Source organism: Bactrocera tryoni, chromosome 3 (genome assembly GCF_016617805.1).
Source record: "Bactrocera tryoni isolate S06 chromosome 3, CSIRO_BtryS06_freeze2, whole genome shotgun sequence".
In the NCBI taxonomy this organism is placed as follows: Eukaryota; Metazoa; Arthropoda; class Insecta; order Diptera; family Tephritidae; genus Bactrocera; species Bactrocera tryoni.
The window spans coordinates 14,626,160-14,647,510 of NC_052501.1; the positions used below are offsets into that span (position 1 = coordinate 14,626,160).

The 21,351-nt window shown below is 35.7% G+C and overlaps 1 protein-coding gene across 1 annotated transcript; it reads left to right on the forward strand.

Annotated features, from left to right (window-relative positions):
- The first annotated feature begins 2,567 nt into the window (after positions 1–2,567).
- Positions 2,568–17,066, forward strand: LOC120772743 (segmentation protein even-skipped). The gene is made up of 2 exons (XM_040101503.1): positions 2,568–2,728; positions 15,492–17,066. The coding sequence occupies exons 1-2, from the start codon at positions 2,683–2,685 to the stop codon at positions 16,541–16,543; spliced, it is 1,098 nt and encodes a 365-aa protein (XP_039957437.1). The 5' UTR covers positions 2,568–2,682; the 3' UTR covers positions 16,544–17,066.
- Positions 17,067–21,351: the final 4,285 nt, after the last annotated feature.

The following is a 21,351-nucleotide window of genomic DNA, read 5'->3' on the forward strand; positions in this document are numbered from 1 at the left end:
AGCACAATGAAATAATGGCCAATGATGAGGCGGTGTGTGTTGGCTTGTTGTTTTTTGTGCTCGTGTGAGTGCTTGCGTGCTTCGGTGAACCAATAAAAAACGGTTGCTAATGAGAAATTAGCGTATAATTGGGTAGTGGTGGCAAAATGGCGGGCAGCGAAAAAATGCAGCGGCAGAATTAGGTTAAATGCTAATTGGGTTTTGGTTATGAGTAATTGATTTTTGTACATATAATGATATTTAACTGTTGGAATTAGTGTATAAATATATATATTTTTTTAAGTTTTTTTAAATAGAAGGAAAGCTGGAGTGCGAGACTTTAATCCGCTAAACCTAACCCACTTCCAACTCAAGACTCTCCTACGGAACCACCAGATAAGTTATTACTTCATGGGAGTGACCAGACATTTTACGTCTCCTCCATAGCACGGACGGACTGACGTCTATTCTGCTGTAGCTGTCTTAGTATTATCGTGATGGAAATTGTCGCTTCGCGAACAGCTTTCCACTTCTCAGAGGATTGACACATATGTACATACATAAGTGCAGTCAAACTTTCCACCGTTAAACTACCACTTAGTGCTATTTCTAACATTTCCCTTATGTTTAGAAATCGAGGAAAATGCAAAAACACGTGTTCAGAGTCTTCTATTGACTCCGTACACATCGAACAATACGGACTGAAGTCATTTTGAAATTTGTATAGAGAGCCTCTAAAGCACCCATGCCCGGTTAATATTTGGGTCAGGTGGAAATCCAGGTCCCCATGTTGTCTACTTATCCACGTATGAATGTCAGGTATAAGTCTGTGGGTCTACCGTCCTTTAGTTGAGGTTTGCCACCGTTTTTGCTATATTCTTCTTTCTCTCTTTTAGATTTCTGTAATTGGCGCTGATAACTCATATAACCTCGTGAACTCGTCACCCTGGATGTTTATGGGCTGCATACTAGCTAGTAATTTAGCTGCTTTGCTGGATATATGTAGTTCGGAAAGCACTTGTTACTCTTATTACTATGAGTTTATGCACCGCATTTATTGGTTTGGCATACCCTTTTATGTTTAGTGCCTGTATCCATACCGGAGCTGCATATAGTGAGCTCATCGCTTTTGCGATTATAAGTCGGCGGCTGGAACGCACACAACCTCTATTCGCCATCATTATCTCATATAAGGCTTCGAATATGTTTGTCCATTTAGCAGAGTTGAATGCATTCTTCACATCCAGGGTGATTTTTTTACCACCTTTCCATTGATACGAAGAAGGTCAATTTGGTGTTTTTGGTTTCGGAATTAAAATCGTTGTACATTTTTGCATTAAGAGTGGGTTTTGAAATTATGGCTACCTTTAGAGCTCTATTTGGTATTCCATCGATACCGGGCGCTTTGTTGTTTTTGATTTTTTTAGCTATGGTCAACAGTTCTTCTTCTGTAACCAGTGGGGGCTCCGCAGCAGCTTCGTTTCGTCGCTCAGCGCCAGTATATAGGTCTTCGCTTATTGTGACATTTCGTCCTTCGCATTGTAGCGTCGCATGCAGGCGAGTACTCCCGGACGCGTAACTCGTCGCGTCGGGGGTGGTTATCTCGTCCAGGTCCTTGCGCATTATAATGACGTTGTGCGTTTTTGGCGTTTTTTGGTTTCTCCAATCACTCCCTCTAGAGTGCTCTCGAACGTGTCCGCTCTTTTGTTTGCTTGGTGTTTTAATTCTAGTAGCAGGTCTCATTTGAGGGTTTCCTAATGTGCCTTACAATTGTGCTCAGTGTCCGCATATGATCCTCCGTTCTTTTTGGTTATATAAATGTCTGGTTTCGTACGAATTCTTTTTTCAACCGGCTTCTGCTTTTTTACCACGTGCACCCATTTCTCGGATGCGGGATTATCTACAGAACTGTCTCTTTCGATACAATCTTAATGAACTCACTATATAACTCCTGCGCTTTATCGTTCGCGTTTTTAGGTTTTTTTGGTTGGTGGTAGGTAACCTGGTAATTCACCTTTCCTCTTTGGCGTAATGCTTTTCTCTGTGAAAAGGGAATACTTGTAACGCCTTCCCTACCATAGCTCTCTCCAGCGGATTCTCTGGATTTTCAGCCTTGTCGTACAGGCTTGTTATGCAGCTTACAAGGTCGCGCATAGCTTGATTAGTATGTCTCTGGCCAGACATTATAATTTCAAGCTCCTTGATTTTTGTGCCCAGTTTACAAAAAATATTAACAATTTCACTGTTCTGCACTTGCTCAGATTTTCCGCCTTTGTTATGTTGGTCGGCATTTTCACAATTTTTTATCGGTCCAGCAGCAGTGGTCTCCTCAGCTTTGACTTTTGGAGGCATTCTCAAAATTTTTGAATTCCTCCGAAAAGCATTCTTTGGTGTACACCACCAACAATTTTCAGAGACCATACCTCTGTCTGAAAATAGTTGGGAACACCTGTCAATGGGTACGGCTAGTCCTTTGTCCCAAAACCATAGTTGCTTTTTTTAGTGGCTGGCAATACCATAACCAAAGCCAAAGCGAAGAAGGAGAAACGAAAAGAGGCGAAACTGTTGTTCGAACAAAACAAAACGGCAGATTAAAATTAAGTGCACGTTTTAATTCGCTGTTATACTTGTATGGAGAAAAGTCTAATTTAAGTTTTATTTTGTCTAATTTACCACGAAAAGGGGCCAGAAATTAAAAATAAAATGTCTAATACAAATCAGATTTTACTTCGGATGGTCGAGTCTCCCGGTAAGTCATTAACCAAACTATAACACTTTCACTAATTATAACTAAGAGATTTTACAAAAATGTTTAGGGACTACAAAGAAACCCGTCTACTTCACTCAGACACTAAAATATATAAATATACTTATGTATGTACCTTTAACGCGATTTTTGTGAAATCTAACCAATCAACGACAAAAACGAACATATCTTAGGTCAAGGTAATTCTCTGTATTTTTGGGATCAAAGAGGCGAGATCTTCTAACGCTTAGAACGCTATCGACAAAAACTTATTAAATTGAAGCAAGCGATTGGCAAGCAGTTCTGTTGGGATGGTATCTAATTAGGCTTATTTTTTTCATTTGTGTTAAAATATTTGGTAATATCTGATTTCTGCAGCGCAGTTTCAGATTAAGAACAATACATTGGTCGGTTGTCCACTTTTTTTGTTGAACTCATTATCTACTTTTAGAGATTTTTTGAACTTGAAGCTTGACATATGTTATGTTTTCCCTAAAACTAGTGATTTAAGTTTTTTCCCACTATGATAGTTGTGATTTCATTATGTTTACCGATTTTTGTCATAAAATTTTGTATTCGTTTCAGAAATAAAAATTCTAATAAGCTGATTTTTTATTTTATCTATCTGTTATTTCGTAGTAACAGATGTGAAAGGAGGTTGAATCGTTTAGTGGGCATTTTTTCATTTTCAGAGAGATATTATAAGTACATATATTATATATGATCAGAAAGTTAAGATTTCAACGAAAAATACGTAGGGACTTACGACTTCAAAAACTAGTTATTTTGATAAGGATTTTTTCTGATATTAAGGAGTTAGGTGGGTTTCAAAAGTACAAAAAGAAAATATATATAAATAATCATATATTTGAAAAATATAATATGGCATATCAAAGGTACATACATATTTGAACAATGTTTCTTGAAATTTGCATATAAAAATGTTGAAAATTCAGCCGTTGAGACCTCACCTCTCTGGGTGTCTCGCAAAAAAGTGCTCTCGCCGTGGACAGCATAATTGATTATTGGTTCATCTAAAATTAAAAAACCTAACATATTCCGTTAGTACATACCCAACACAGTTTCGAAAAAACGCGTTTAAAGACGGCGCCCTTAGCCTAGCTAGCCTCGAGCGCACAAGTTCTCAAAGCTGTATCTTCGAAACCATTACTCGGATCAACTTGAAAATTTAGGATTATATTATAGAGGAGTTGTAGAGTTTAATAAGATAAACAAAAAAAATATATATTTTTTTGAAAATTTCAAACCCACCTATCCCCTTAAGTGAACATAAGGTGGAAAATTAAATATTTTAAATAAAAATGCAGAGCATGTTTGACACCTAAAAAGGTTAGTTTACCCCTAATTTAGTGAAAAAAAGAGAATTGAGATTGAAATCGTTTGAAAATTAGAATTTTTTCCGATATTAGGTCAAAATAAGTTGGAAAACTAAATAGTTTAAATAAAAATATGTAGCATGTTTGACACATAAAAACATAGTTTACCCCAAATTTATCGAAAAAAAAGATAAAAATAATCGGTTATTTGCTTAATTCATATTAATTTTGAGGTTTTTTGAAAAAAAAAAATTATATAAAATTTTTAGATCCTTTCATTACAATATAACTTTTTTCTATAATTTTGCCGGAATTCGAGATAAACCGTTTTAAGCCCCTAAAAACTCAACCAACCGCCTCCCTTTCCTTTCCCTCACCTCAAATTGCCTGTAAATTACTTTTCCTTTCATTTTTGATCTTTCTTTTCGAATCGGTTTCATTCTACAAAGTTGTTTTTGCTTTCTAAAATAATCTACCCCGTTCTAATAGAGTTTCGGTTTATATTATATAATGTTTGACACATAATAAAATAATAATAATATATTAGCAATTTTTAATTTGGTTACTTTGTTAGTTAGATTTCGAAATATAATGTATTATTGGCATATATTATAGCGACCACTGGAAGTACATGCGTATTGACACAAAAAACCTGAATTTTTCATTATTGAAAGAGTCAAAAATAAAAGGCTTAAAAATCACCAAAAATGTCCAAATTGACTCATCAAATTAATAAGACTTTTTTTTAACATTCAAACCACTCTTAAAAATAAGTTAATTTCGCGCCATTTAAACGACAATGGCTACACAGTAGCCCACCAAAAACAAACAACTGTCCATAGCAATTTTACTGCTCTAATTTGACCAAACAATAAAAATTGCACAATGGCATTTGAATGGTGCGCATAGTTAGGCAATAAGTGACAAAACATTTAGCAGTTGCATAATAATGCGAGTAATAATCTCACGTAACAATTTAACGGCATTTAACTTTTCGACAATATTACCGAAATTAGAGTCATTCAGCACAAAAAAGGTGCAAAACTATGTAACGACAGGTCAGAGTGGGAGTGTGCTAGCAAACTGTGAGCTAAAAGCAAATGTCGAGTTTATCGATTCACAGAAAATAAATACATACCAACATATACTAGACAATATTTGTGCGCTAATCCGCTTAACCCTGGAACAGCGCGTTGACAGATCACAGCCCGTTCGTTACCTAAATTTGCCGCATGTTGAGGCAACTATTTGGTATTTAGTATCTGAGTATGCAAATTGAACTATTGGCCAACCTTTTGACTTACCCAACGACATTGATACGTTCAAGGGAAATCAGTGAACCGGTGAATATCTAATATTGACGACACAACAAATGCAACAAATACTTTTCAGAGAACTTTACTTTCCTATTGTGTCTATGTGAGGTGGAAGAAATGGGCAACTGTATGCACCAAGTATGTGCATAACCTCTTTTACATAGCCAACTGAATAGCGGAAAAGCGGAAAAGGTTGTGACAATTGTTGAAATTGGAAAATTCTATCGAAATTGATGAAGAAATTGATGTTGAACCATTTCACTCTTAACTCTCATCGGCGAATCGGTTTGCGGGCACACAGCGTGTCGCATACATACATACATATTTACATATATACAAACACCGTTGCACACATTGTCCAAGCCAAGCGACATTGTGGACGGCGGTTGGTGGCGGCGATTGTTCAAGATGCGGCAATAAAACTCAATACAGAAAGTGAAATTGTTACAATTGTTGTAATTGTTGCATATGTACAATAAAGCGTAACAAGAAAATTAACCAATTATGCCAATGTTTACGCGCAACGGCTTAACGCAACAACACAACAGCGCTCTCAGCACAACTCAAATGGACACGACTGGCCGCTAAGCAGCGCAACTTAACCCAACTTCGTGAAAAAGGGAAAATTCTGCAGCACTACCTTTTGTACGCATTGTTGTTGTTGCATTTCCTTCAACTCGCTAAGCGTTATTGTTGTGGAGTTTATTAGTGCATTTGCATCTCTTTACTTAACCCACAATGTGCACGGCTAATACGTATGTATGTACATATGTATGTATGACTGCCTGTGTTGAAGGCAAAGTAGTGCAATAGTGACGAGTTGCAGCGCATTACAACAATACGCCTTTCAAGAACTCATTTAGCCATATTATAGGAGCAAATAGAGCGATAGTCAGCGTACACAAGGCAAAGGACACCCTTCTCCTCGCTCTAAATGCATTTGTACATATGAGGCACTGGTGCTTCTAACCGTTCGTCGGCTGTACATGACAACTTAATACCCGTTGGCTAACTGCATTTACCGTTTTGGTTGTGGAAGGTGTAAAATTTGAATATACTTTTGTCCTTTAATTAGCTGCCACCACGTTTTACTTAGTCATACCTGCAGCTAATCTGTCGTCATTTTAATTATGCACTGCACGACGAACAGGGGCGTATGTGGAGTGTTAGTAAGAGGGGTGAAAAGTGATTTTAGATGGGAAACTATTTCCATAAATAGTGATGATAAGATACTTTTATGCCTTGATCGGGGTTTACTATGTAACCACAACTTTGAAATACCCAAAAGGAAGCGCCAGAGTTGCTATAAAGTAGGTCTGTAAATAAACAGCCTGAAGAGAGAGAAATCCAACTGATATTTCGCACATGTGCTTTCCACTCCAAGAAGCTGCTGCTTTGTCGGAATCGCAATTGTAGGATCACTATATCATATAGCTGTCACACCAACTCACCGAACCAAATTAAGTCCTTGTATGAAAAACTTTTTTATTTGGGAAGTTATCTTCACAAAATTTGACAAGTGTTATTCTCCAATTCAACGGTATAATCTCCGAAAAAATTTTTTAAATCGGACTACCATAGCATATGGTTGCCATATAAACTGACTGATCCAAATAAAGTTTTTTATAAGAAACTATTTGATTTGAGCAGATATATACACGAAATTAAGCACAGCGTATTTTTAAAGACAGTGTTACAGTATCCGAAAAAAAATTATTCGAATCGTATCACTATAGCTTAGAGCTGTTATACAAACTGAGCGATCAAAGTAAAGTTCTTGTATGGAAAATCTTTTATTTGACAAAATATCTTCACAAAATTTGATTATTTGTTTGAATTTTGAATTATTACCCAAGGCAACAATAAAAGAAGTAATAAGAAACATAAATAATTCCCACAACTAGTTGACTTTCAAAACCCCCCACTACGAGCGATCCTGCTCACAGCGCCACTGTGCTAACTTACTATCCTTCAACTGACACATATTTAACACTTATTTACTTTGCTGTTTGAATTGAACCCCCACCTCAATTTCCATTTAACTCGATGCCGAAATGTTATGTATGTAAATATAAATATATGCACACATACAATGCATGTATGAGTATTCACTTTGGTTGCGAGAATTCATTTATTATTTGTTGTCATAGCCGCGACCGTCAGAATGAGTTTACGTCGCTGATTATGCTGTTATAAAGAGAAAATTATTAGCAGGCGTACAAACTGGGTTAATATGTTGCACCGCCTTCGCATTTGTCTAATTGTTGGGTCTGTTAGTATATAACCTGCCTATAATATTACGAATACCTATGTAAGTAAGCATTTACATACGTATAATATGAACCCAAACAAATGTACACATACATATGCTGGCTTACGCATTTGTTTGCTGCCTTGTCCTTGGCAGGTTGATAGTCAAAACACTTTCGTATGTTTACAGAGCTTAGCCAGCACAATAAATTGTTTTAAATTATTAAGTGAAACTGCATTTCGAATGTGCTGTTATGTGGCAAATATTACAAGTTATTAATCCAATGTACATACATATGTACCTATTATATAAGTATTTGTATAGATTTTTAGCGAGCTAGGTGAAGAAGTGGTATTTTTTTACAAATAAGGCTAACCAAATAAAATGAAAAATATATAGATATATATACATATGTGTATGTTTGTGAGAATTTTTATGTATAACATTACATTAACAAAATTATATTGTTTTCAACATTTCTGTCATGAGAACTACCAATCCATCTGAGGGCAATATTTGGATTTTTGAGTTTAAACTTCAAGAGTTCGACAGTTCCTAATTATTCACATTATAGAAAGGACACGAACAGAGTACAACTCTCTAAACCAGGTCACAAATGAATATTTCAAATATTTTGTTTAGATTATACACTTCTAAAGTATAGATCTCGGGTCAGCCAACTCAATCAGTTTATCATAAGACATACATACATACATACATATGTACATACATGTATGTACATATTTTTCGCAAAAATAATTTTAAATAAATTGGCTACATTTCTAACTCAAATACAAATTATCTGACAGCTCTGATTTTTTCTGGATTATTTTGTATGTGTTTTGCTGAACAATAAACTTCCAGTTTTTTTCGTTGTAAGAAGGTAGCAATCACTTCAGCAGAGGTTGGTTAGTAACTTTGGAAAAAGCGAATATATTGATAAAAAAATATATATTTATTTTGAAATTCAATAGGTATGTATATCTATTTAATGAGTATTTTTATAGGATGAGAAAGCATTGCCAGAGCGCGGTACTTGAATCCGCAAAACCTAACCTAACTCAGTGCTTATATCTTTCACGGAACCACCGGACCAAGTATTACTTCTTGGGAGAGAGAAAGACTTTAAGTCTCATCTAACTATCTTACGGACTGATTGACGCCTAATATACTGTATATATATACATACATATATGTTTTAATTTTGTCATAATTATAGCTGCCGCTTAGCTGACATCCTTCCATTTACCGAGAAACTACCGCCAAGTGAAGCTTTTAACTTTACCCTTATACATTTATGTAAAAGGAGGATATTGAAAAAATACGTGCTCAGAGTCTTCTATGCAGAGTGCACGTCGGATAATATGAACTAAAGTCGTGATGGAATCAGAACTGATGACTTCTAAAGCATCCATATCCACTCAGTATATGGCTTAGGTGGAAGTCTAGGTGCCCATGTTGTCTATCTATCCAGGAATGGATGTCCCGGATTAGTCTGTGGCTCCACCGCCCTTTGTTTGAGGTTTGCCACCGTTGTTGCCACATTGCGTTGCTTTTAGTTCTCTTCTCTGTTTTTACGCCTACAAACGGCTCTGATAGCTGGTCCAATGGTTCTTGCAGTACTAAGCACTGACCCACATTTTTTTTTTGCCAACGACAAACTCCAAGAGCTCGAGTCTTTCACCAATAATTAGTATCGTTATTTGAGAAGGGTAAATTTAAGAGCTTAACGCTTATAATAAACCCAATATTCGCTGCTAATATAATTATTTATATCACTTTCAGTGCATTAAACGTATTTATTCTAATATTCATGTACAAATAAATAATTATGTAGTATATACATATGTACATACTTTTTGTAAGCAGTACTGGCGCTGCAGGATGAACTAAACGTAATGTTACTGTGTCTATACGTACAAGTTATTTGCATAAATCGGAAATAAAATTGTTGCAGCTTATGTAGCATAATTACAGTCATAAAGAAACATTACAGTTCCATCGTAATAATAACATACTTAGTGCAAGAATTATATAATAAGAATAATTAGTATTGATTGGCAAAAGATATGCGAGTATATGAATATAATATGGGAATATATAATATAATATGTATGTATATTCATATACACACAAGTACAAACACATTTGCAGAGATCGAAATAAGTACCCTTCAAAACTCATATGTTTTTAGTACGAAATAATTCTACGAGAGTTTAAAATTATCAAATATTGCTCCCAAGTGCTTCGTAAGATAAAGTTAGGTACTTATGAGCGGAATTCATTCACCAAAAAAATTTCAACTCCATATGTCTAGGTTTTTGAAGAATCTGAAAGCAAAGATAAGCCTCAAAGAAGAATACCAGATATCTGTGCCAAATGCCACATCAAAATAATTATTAGTGTTCAGTATACGCTTGTCTTTCTTAAATATGTACATAAAGTGTATTCGGCGACTTTTACGATGAGTAAAATTCGTCAACAAAGAAGTTCCATTATTATAAATTTTGTGTGTGGAATCCAATTTCAGAATATTTAGAATGTTGGAAAAGGTCTTCGGTGATAATTGTTTGTCGTGAGCAATTTTTTTGATTGATACAAACCACTCACAGAGGATCGAGAACGGATTGGCGACGAACCAGGATGACCATCCACATCAACTAACGGGTTTATCCGTCAATAAAATAGAAGAATTGGTGTATGGGAATCGTCAGTTGGTTTTTTGCACTGCGATAATGCAACATCGCATACTGGTTTGATTTTTAGTGAGTTTTTTTTGCTAAATTTTCAACCAATATTGTGCCACAACCACCTGATTTAGCTCCCTCTGACTTCTGGCTATTCAGTAAACTGAGAGGGACAACATAGATTTCGAAGAGCAAATTAAGAATTTTAAAAATATGAACAAAGTTTTTTTTTGCTCATAAGCTCAAGCAGGGATATTACACTTTGCGCATTATATAAATTTTCCAAAATTAAAAATACTCAGAAAATGCAAAACTAAAATGAAAAACAAAATCTGTAACATTCCCTTCAATTTTTTGAGTACTTCTATACATATAGTATATGCAAACGAACATACATACATATCCCATTTGCAATTGCTATATATACGTACATATGCATGTACATTCAAAATATAATTTAATGCTACAAGCAAATTAAGAAGTTCTTATGCGTTACCGTCATAAAAAAATAACGAAACCCATCAAATTACAACAACATGATGACAACAATAAATCGCTTGGCGGTTAATGAAAATATAAAAAGCCAAATAACAATAAACTCATACCAAAGAAAAAGTAAAAATATATATAAACAACAAAAACAACCAACTGAGTAACAACAGCAGCCACATTATAGCTCAACGGTAGCAACATGGGACCGAAAACTTTATCAACAAGATAAAGTCATTTATTAGTTGACTGCATGTTGACGTTGCCAAGTTTCGCAATGTGTACTAACCCTCCATCCACATGGCACCAAACAACAAAAACGAGCACACTTTCTACCCGCTCCAAAGCCATATGTATACCGACATGCTGGTGGTTGTTGGCTGTAAGGATGGCCATTAAATTGAAACACACGAATATTAAGACCTTATAAAGGAGCAAATAATATGCTGCTAACGTGGACCCGAATGCGTCAGCGGCTGCACAGCAGTGCGGCGAGTGGCACGAACACACAAAAATTGTTATGGCACCGTTACTTAGTGCTGAGCGTAGACAAGTTGGGGCTGAGGCTAGAGTTGGTGTATACTTTCATACAAATTTATGTATGTATGTATATTGTATAGTATATGACAAAGTGGGGCAGCTGGCTACACCAATACCACAATAAACCGCTACTGAGCATTGAGAAATAAGCACATAAACGCCATAAAATGAAAACGAGCCAACTAATGTGGCTAATGAAGGCGAAACAACGAGCGTGGACAGCAGTAAGCGTTAATATAAACTCATGTACATACATATATATTTATATGTGAGCGATATATAAATAACAACTACATATAAAAAGTATGTATATAAAAAGGCGCCCCAAATTAAAAATAACACAACCAAAATAGCCGAAGAGGTGCAGGAAGTGAGTTTAGCGTTGATAATATTGCCTAAAGCGGCTGATTACTTATAGCACATTGGGAGCAAGTGCTTACTACATGGTAAATACTATGTGCATGCATACATAAATGTCTATGTGTGTAAGATTGTATGTATGTATAAATAAGCATCGAAACAGCACACTGCATATATGTACATATGTACATACGTATATGTAATAAGTAAGTACGACTACTTAACCGCTCAACATTTTAACATCAACCACCATCAGCATCCCAGTCTTTCACTCGTTAAACAAGCCACCCACCCACTCAACGATTCAATGAGCTGGCCGCCATACAAATTGTGTTATTTCCTGTGCTCACACTTCCTTCGCTCATAACGAACACATACATATGTATGTGTATATGTATGTATGCACTCATTCCCCGCAGCACTACCGCTGCTGAACGCACATTATGCCATATCATACTTGATGAAACAGATAAAATCCAATTATTAAAGGTTTCACCCATCTCAGTTGCTCCAGCGCTGCGCAGCATTTGTGGATAAGCGAAACAAAAGATTCGTTCATCGCTATGAATACGAAATTTGTATATAACAGCACACACGTGTATATGTATATACTTGTATATACATACATACGCATAGGCGGTGCACTTTGCGCTGCCGAAGTATGGGCGACCAAAAAAGCTGCAGTATTGGTCATTTCTCATACTCAGAGAAACGCAATGGTGGAGTGTCAAGGTTGCCAAGCTTTAGATTTAAAAATTGACTTTTCGTTGCAAAGCACGTCGTTAACTTAATCATGTTTAATCCGCCTATGTTATTATCTTTTTTATTGCTTTGCTATTATCTTTTTTATTTCTACCTGCTGGTAACGAAAAACGATGCTTCCAGGAAGGTTTTATGTCTTCAAGTTGACCGTAATGAATAATGTCTTCTAAGTAAAGCTAAGATAAAGAGAGGATTATTTTCAATTGATTTTTTTTTATCATAGTGCATAAATTATTATAAATAAAAACAAAAATAAACTTTTCTAGAATTTAAAATTAGCTGAACTAGCCTTATTTAGTTCTTCGGTTTTTAAAGGAATTTAAAATTAGTATAAAATTATAAAACGATATTATTTTGGTAAATATTTAAATATATAGATATGATATCAGTTGCACAGCTTTATAGAAAAAAATTTTGTATGTAAATTTTGTTGCTTTCAAATGCCCAGATTACGAATTGCGTCAAGCAAGCATTGAATGTGCTCTTGTTTTTATGATTATTGGCTTGTTAGTAATAAAATTTATTCTTTCCAGTCGTGATTAGGGTTCTGCGCACCTTTTTCGCGCTTACAAATATCACGTAATCGCCACAATCAGGCTTCTAACTGAAAAAAGGCAAACAATTTTTGGAGAGTTTTAATAAAAATCAAACGTCTAGAATTACAGTCTACAAAATGTTCTAATTTAAGGGGTTATATACAGTTAGAAGGCCGAAAAAAGCTAATTTTTCAGAATTTTTTCTAGGAAAACCCAATAATTTAGATCCAAAAATTTTTAGAAATATTATGGTATCTTTTAGCTATATTTTAACACTAACTATTAGCAAAAATATTCATTTGGAAAGGAAATAAGGCTGATCTCCGCGATCTCCTCTCAAAAAAGCCTTTTGCCGTGATCACTATATCTCTAAACTGGATCTTCTGATATTAAAAAACCAAACAGATTTCGTTAAAGCAATGTTAAGTCTAGTAATTAATCAAAGGAATAAAAACCTTAAATTTTTTGAAAATTCGCTGTGTGTATTCTTAAATATATGTATGTACGTTAAGAAAATGTAATAAAAGATATCTTTTTTTTGAAAAATTTAGCTGCACATAACCCCTGAAAAAAACTCTCTCAATATGTAAATTGTAAAAGAAAAGCTTATAAAAGGCGTTTTATTGAAATATAACATAACCCTATAAAATCATTGACTACGTCTATAAACAATATATCCAACATCGATCTTATATTCAGGTAACAAAACTAGTATAGATCAGTGTTATCAGCGAACGATGTCCTTCGTTTATTGTTCTTACAGACACTCCCATTTTCTATAGAAAATATTTAAACTATTGACCTAAATATTTAAACAAAAAAACAATAATGATAATAATAGATCTAAAATACATCACATAACTAAAATTTTTATACAATAAAGATTTCTACGAATAAATGCTATGAATTATGTGTATTCATTGTATTTAACATTCCTGGAATTGTCAAAGAAATATGTAATTAACGCAATTTATATTTATCCTTAAAGATTTAAACATTTATCGAAATCACATGAGCATACCTGCTTAAAAGAAAATTACCTGCGTTCTAATAAAGTACGATAAGTGTATACGGATTCTGTATTATGAGTACCTTTAAGATAATTTTTAACTACATGTAATTTGGGAGATGCTTTAATTGCTCATGTGCTCAACAATGACTTTTTCCTTTTTTTGGAAGCTTTAGTTTTCTCTAAAGAAAAATCAATAGTTGTCAAATTTATTGTTTTTAGCTTTGTCGATGTAGTATTTTCTAGGAACAATTAAATTTTTACAATTACAGATTAACAATGCCTTGACCCATATTTTTAGCTCTAAGCACGATACAAAGCGGCAACTCTGTTGGGGAGTGAACTTTTACGCCCTACGCTCCAACATGTTTGTTGGGTGGAGTTGTTTTCATTTCTTTACGCTCATGCTTTCTAGAAGCAAAGAGTATATTCTGTAATAAAATTGATTTTTAATAAACACATTTTAATGCCTTATTAAAAATATAATTTTGATAAACATACCTTAATGCTATATTAAAAATATGATTAGGTATAAATTCCTCAACAACTTTTTGTACTTTTTGTCACAGCCAAGCAATAAATAGTTCATCACAAAATTTGCTGAACGATCATAATTGCCGTCATCGACGCATTATCATGCATTCGGCAGAACAAAAAAATACCACAGGTCACCGCAAGAGTCATTCATCGAGGCTTTACGAGACACATAAACACATACACATACATATATATATGTACCTCAATGTAGCATATGCATGTACCTGCTTCTGGTTGTTGCACTGTTGTATTGCTGCGGTGCATGACTCTCTCTCTGGCTTTGGCTTTGCCTTCTTTCCATAAAAGAGTATCCGTATGCCCACTGATTGCGTCCTTTTCATTGGTTGATTGTTTCTACTTGCTTTGTTGTTGTCCAGTGGTAATACTATTATCATAGAAGACGAACACATTTATGTAACCAAAGCAATATTGAGAGAAAACCGCCCGGTTTTCAGACATTAGATGGTGTGCTCTCTGCTGAAAACTATAAAAGGCGCACACGAGGTCTCTGCAAATCATTCGAGCTCTAGAAATCAACAACGTAGCATACTCATACTCATACAAGCAAAGTGAAAAATTTTGAAATACGTGAATAGTGTGACAGCGTTTGTGTTGAAAAGAAATAACCGACGCTTCTTCCCGGTTTGGATTTGAATTTCAGGAGATATTAAATAAAAAATTAAATAAACGACAATGCATACATACAGATCATATGCAGCACATGTGCACGATAGCGTGAACCCAGATCAGAAACCGTTAGTTGGCGATTTGATTGCCACACAATACGTGAAATCACAGACACCGCCGCCTTCACCAAACGGTGAGTGTTCACGAACAGCAGAAAACGGCGCTACAATAACGATTTCTTGCTACGCGGTTTAGCGAACGCCTTGCTTTTAGCAGCAATACTAATTAATTTCTTTTTTTATATTTTATTTACAGGATCCCACTCCAGTCCCGACACATCACTAAACAGCAGTCGCATGAGCGGCAATGACATACCTACAGATCCATCGGTGCGGCGTTACCGTACCGCCTTCACACGCGATCAGTTGACACGTCTCGAAAAGGAATTCTTCAAAGAGAACTATGTGTCGCGTCCACGACGTTGCGAGCTAGCTTCACAATTGAATCTGCCCGAATCGACGATTAAAGTTTGGTTCCAGAACCGACGCATGAAGGATAAGCGCCAACGCATTGCGGTCGCCTGGCCATATGCCGCCGTCTACTCCGATCCAGCCTTTGCCGCCTCTTTACTGCAAGCCGCCGCCAACAGTGTGGGCATGCCATATCCACCGTATGCCGCACCAGCCGCCAATCCGATGTTAGCCGCTTCCGCCATGCCAATGCCCGGTCACTATGCACCATACCGTTACAATCCATACGCACCGATGGCAGCACGCGCGGTGCCACCGCCAACAATGCAACAGCATCACAACGTCTCCGCACACGCTTTGGCCGCCGCAGCCGCGTCTTCGGGTTATCCCAACGTATTGGGCGCCATAGCACCACCACACCCGGCGTACGGCCACTTTAACAGTTTGCCACCCAAACAACAGACACCACCACTCGATTTGCAATCATCCGCATCGTCGCACTCATCGACGCTCTCGTTGAGCCCCACCGGTTCGGATCACACCAAAGTTTTCGAACGCACACCGGTGACCGTTGCCATCCCCACCGCAACCGTAACCAGCAGCCGCAGCAACAGCAGCGCTGAATTCATCAGTGTCACACATGAGAGCAACAACAACACTTTGATTGCCACAAATACTAACGGTACTTTGTATAACAGCGAAAATATCACCACCCCACTGCCCGCCACCATCAATGAACTGAATCATCATCTAACCGCCACACAGTCGGTTGGTCTATTGATGAGCCAAAATAACGGTACTAGCGGTGCCACCAAACGTCACGCATACACGCCACCACAAACAGCTGTCTCAGAGCCGAAACCGAAGCTCTTCAAGCCCTACAAAACCGAGTCTTAAGCGTGCTTAAGTTTCATGCTTTCGATGGGTGGGGCATAGTGGCCATCACCACTGCCCACTGCTTGTGCAGCAGGAAGCGAGACAGAGAATATAGTTGATTGGTGCGCAGCCGACGGGCTTAAAACTAGCGGTGTGGCGTATGGAAGCGGAAGTATAGTCTAATAATTAAACAAATCAAGTGCTGTGATAAACAAATTTATGTGTCTGTATGTATGTGTGCTACTATTTGGGCTTAGTCTGGCATTAAGTGTTGTTAGTTATTTAATTTCCGGTACGAGTTAGTGATTTAAAGTAATTAAATAATAGTGATTACTGTAAATTAAGTATTTAATAGTAGAAAATCAGCAAATCCAAGTACCACGGACTGTGGTAGGAGAGGATAAATAAAATAATAATACAGGAAAATGTAAAAAGTTGTGTCAAATAATTCTTAAGTAAATGTAATTAATATAGATAGCTATATAATTTTAAAGCTAAGGCTCAACGAGAGCGTATTTTAGTTATGGGTGTGTAAAAAAGAAAAGAAGAAGAAGAAAAATAAAATCGTTTTATTGTCATATGTAAAAAAATGTCTTTTACTTCACTTTTAATCATGAAATTAAATTTTTCATAAAAAAGTAAAAATAATTTAAAAATTTTTTTTCAAAAATGAGGTTATGCGCATACCCAAAACTAAACGCTACAAAATTTGGCAGCAGTTACTCAGATACTTCACTTTTAATCATGAAATTAAAATTTTCATAAAAAAATAAAACTAATTAAAATTTTTTTTTTCAAAAATGAGGTTATGCGCATACCCAAAACAAAACGCTATAAAATTTAACACCAGGTATGCTTTTTTGTTCCCAACTTTGACAACGAAAAACAACAACAAAAATACTTTTTACCTAAGCTAACCGAATATACGGGTTATTACTAAGCTTCTTGTCAAGGTCAAACTCTTCCACCTGAGTTCTTAGAAAACGCTAATGTAGCCATTTATGCTAAGAAGCAAAGTATTTAGCGCGATTTTTGCAAACAATGAGGACATTCGAGTACAACCTTAGGTGAGATTAACCGAGAAGCATAATTATCACCTATGGAAATTTAGGTGTAAATGTAGGTGGATGCAAATTTATGAGTTAAAAGAATACTAAAATACAATAGAAAAAAAGACGGATCACAGTAAGAACAAAAAAAACTAAGAACACATGCGACAGGAGGAGAGGCGACACTCAAAACGATCAAATAGCAGACAAATGGTAGATCATTTTCCCCATAACCTTCGAAAAGTATGAAAGTAATAATGGCAATTGAGTGGTCTCACCTTTAATAAGGACTCTATGGTTCACCTGGACTCTATGGTCCTTATTAAAGGCCATTCAATTGCCATTATTATTTTCAATAGCAAAAAAAAAAAATGAAATGAAAAATAAACGCTGGCAATATTTATATATGTATTTAACGATCTACAGGATATTTTGACAATACAGACCTATATATTGGTAATATATAAGTATATATATACAAATATGTATATACATCTATAACATTTCTAATTTTACTGTATATTATATTCATAGCAACGCACTACCCTCCAAATGAAGCTCACGCTGGCAGGCACTGCATGCGGGCATCGGACCCCGTCGCTGCTCAGCTGTTTGGCATGCGTCGGCGGCGTGCCGTGGGTGGCTCCCGCTGGCGGACGTGTCCTTCAAGAACGTAAAATTGGTGGGCAGCAACAAATATTGCTGATCTTTCGAAAACGCAATAAATGATTTGGCATTTTTATATATGTACATACATAAAGGCAGGGCTAATATCAAGGATAACTATTTGAAATTGTTCACTTTGCCACGTGACTCTACACACAGCTTGATTCACTTTGTTTCCGTGTCTCCTGGCGTCCAATGGTCACCAGAAATATAAATGTCATTAAATCGTAGGGAGCACAGCACAATGTTCCACAACATTGAAGGTAATTAAGCAATCTAAACAGCCAATTGTGCGAGATAACAATTCCTACATTGTGCATATGTCAATCGATTATTAACTATTAATTTGTTGCCATTCAATTTTATATTTTTAACGACATGTTTTGGCACACAGTGTGGCGAATTTGGTAAAATCACAATAAAAAAAATAAAAGAGGATTTAAAATGAGAAGAAAAAAAGATGTTGCTATTATTGATTAGAGTCAATAATTACCATTATTAATGATAGCTTATCGACCATTATTCATGGTAATTATTAACGAACTCTTCACGAAATCGTCCAATATGCATACATATATGTATATTTCCACAAGTCATTTCTTCGAATGACCAATATTGAAAAGAAAATCTTTGAAAATAATACAGTTTTTTTGTTTAAAAACATATAATTTTTCAACATTTTCAGAGCAATCTCAATTATCATCCCCCGCAACGCTCTATTTTCACTCGTTCTCCCATTAGAGATGGAATCTCATCGTCAGAATAATAAGTACAAGGCTGTGTAAGGGGTTATATCCACTTGCGAGGCAGAAAAAACGATTTTTTTTGTGAATTTTTTCCAAAGAGGCATTTTATTTTATACTTTAATGGAAAAAATGTACTTAAACAGAATTTAATGTACTTTAACAATCAGTGGTTTATTTAAAAAAATATTGGAACCCCTAGCTCCTGTAGATGATCTGCGGGGAGACGTCCAAAAAAAAGTGCTTGGCGGTGATCAAGATATCTCTGGTCCAAATTATCTGAAAACCAAAAACCAAAAATATTAGGTTTTGTGATAAATAAATACAGGTAATGATCGAAGATCTAGTCAAAATTTTGATTTTTGACAAAATGGCGGCTGTTCAAAAAAAAAATCAGGTTTTCATGAAAATTTTTCACTTCAAAGTGGCTTAAAAAATCGAAATTATTGTCCAAACCTTATTTCTTAGATCATTACCTGAAAAATATATCTGAGTAATTCGTGTGAAAATTTCAAACCGATCGGTTTAGCGGTTTTGGAGAAATTTTGATCACCGACTTTGAAAACACGATTTTGAGATAAACGCGTTTAAAATTTCGGGAACGGCTACTCCGACTCGTGCTCCGCCTACTTTCGAACGCTCATATCTCCGAAACAAATTTTCGGATCGATTTGAAATTTTCAGAGAATATTCTCGAATATATGTACATTCAAACAATGAAAAAAAAAATCGATTTTTTGAAAATCACAAGTGGATATAACCCCTTAAAGCATTTTGTGTTTACCCAAGATAGGTTAGGATGGGTCGAGGAAGCTAACTCAATTTATAAAGTATTATACTCAGACTTTGCTACAAGTGGAGGTCATTTTGATGCTCTATATAACGGTTAATTTGGGCTATAACTGACATTATAAGCCTTTGTTTAAGAAAATGAGGAATGTAGGAAAATTTGGATTTGAAGGTATTGAAGGTTAAATTGAAAACTCATTTAATTTTTTTAATTTAATTTGTTAAAGGTAAGTAGCTGATTGGACTTCTGCACTCGGACCTGATACCGAGACTGCCGGTATTGCCTCTAGGCTAGTATATCACCTTTTACTCGGTCATTACAGCTTCCTTTGTAAGAAACACGGATACTAAGTGAAGGTGAAGTTTACGTTTGAGAGGAATATGTTTTTATATTTTCAAATCAGGCCTTATGTTCCACCAGAAAAATATATTTATATAAATACCCTTCATCGGTGAATTACTCATAGTATAATCATATATATTATCTTGATTTAAATCGATCAGTTTACGTGTCAAATACATCCTAATGAGCTAATGAACCTTTTCTTTGAGAGAAAAGAACGTGGGTAATATGTCAGATCAATAAATCAAAAATTGATCAGAAAGATCTACGCACAACATCTTTTCGTCGATTTTAAAGCTGCTTTTGACAGCTCGAAAAGAAGCTGCCTTTCGATATCAAACGAGGTTTCAGACAAGGCGACCCCCTTTCGCGTTATTTCTTCAATTTAATGCTGGGGAAAATACTTCGAGCTGCAGAGCTGAATTGAGAAGGTACAATCTTCTACAAGAATGCAGAACTGCTGAAGTACTACTTCGGACTGAGTAGGCAATTGAGAAGTATAGTCCTCTCTCGATGCGCAAAAACCAAGTTCCACAAGTCACTCATCATCCCCGTCCTGCTATTTGGTGCAATGGCATGGATGATGACAACCTCTGATGACTCGGCGTTCCGAGTTTTCGAGAGAAAAGTTCTACGAAAGATTTATGACGCTTTACGAGATATACGACGACATTGGGTATAAAAAGTGGATAAACAAATCTGGAATGACATGTAAAAAAAGTGACTAAGAGTTAAAAAAGATAGACCGATTTAAAGGCTATTAATCGATCGGAGTCTAATACATCCTTTATTCTAATTTTCAATTAATCTTCAATTTAAGTTTGAAATTTTTTTATTATTCACCGGAATGATTTTACACCCCGTTAATGCCCTCATTCTCTAATTCATTTGTATTTACGTTTTTTTCCTTCCACTTTTACGCATCTGTTTGTATCCTTTGGTTCTGCCAATTGTCATAATGGAAATATCATAATCCATAAAACGTCCTCATTGCTTTATGACTTCACCCTCCAAAAAGTATGTATACTTTCGGCATAGTGAGCACAATACCCGATGTCCAAACAAGCTATTTGGGTATGTATAGTACGAGTATGTACATATATTTATTATTTGCCATCCTTTCATTCGCTCTGCGTCAGAAAATCAAATTTACGTTTGATTGTCGTAAAAGCAACATTATGTAACTTGTGCTATTGTTTTTTGCTCATCGCTTAAATTTTGATTGTACTTGTATGTATA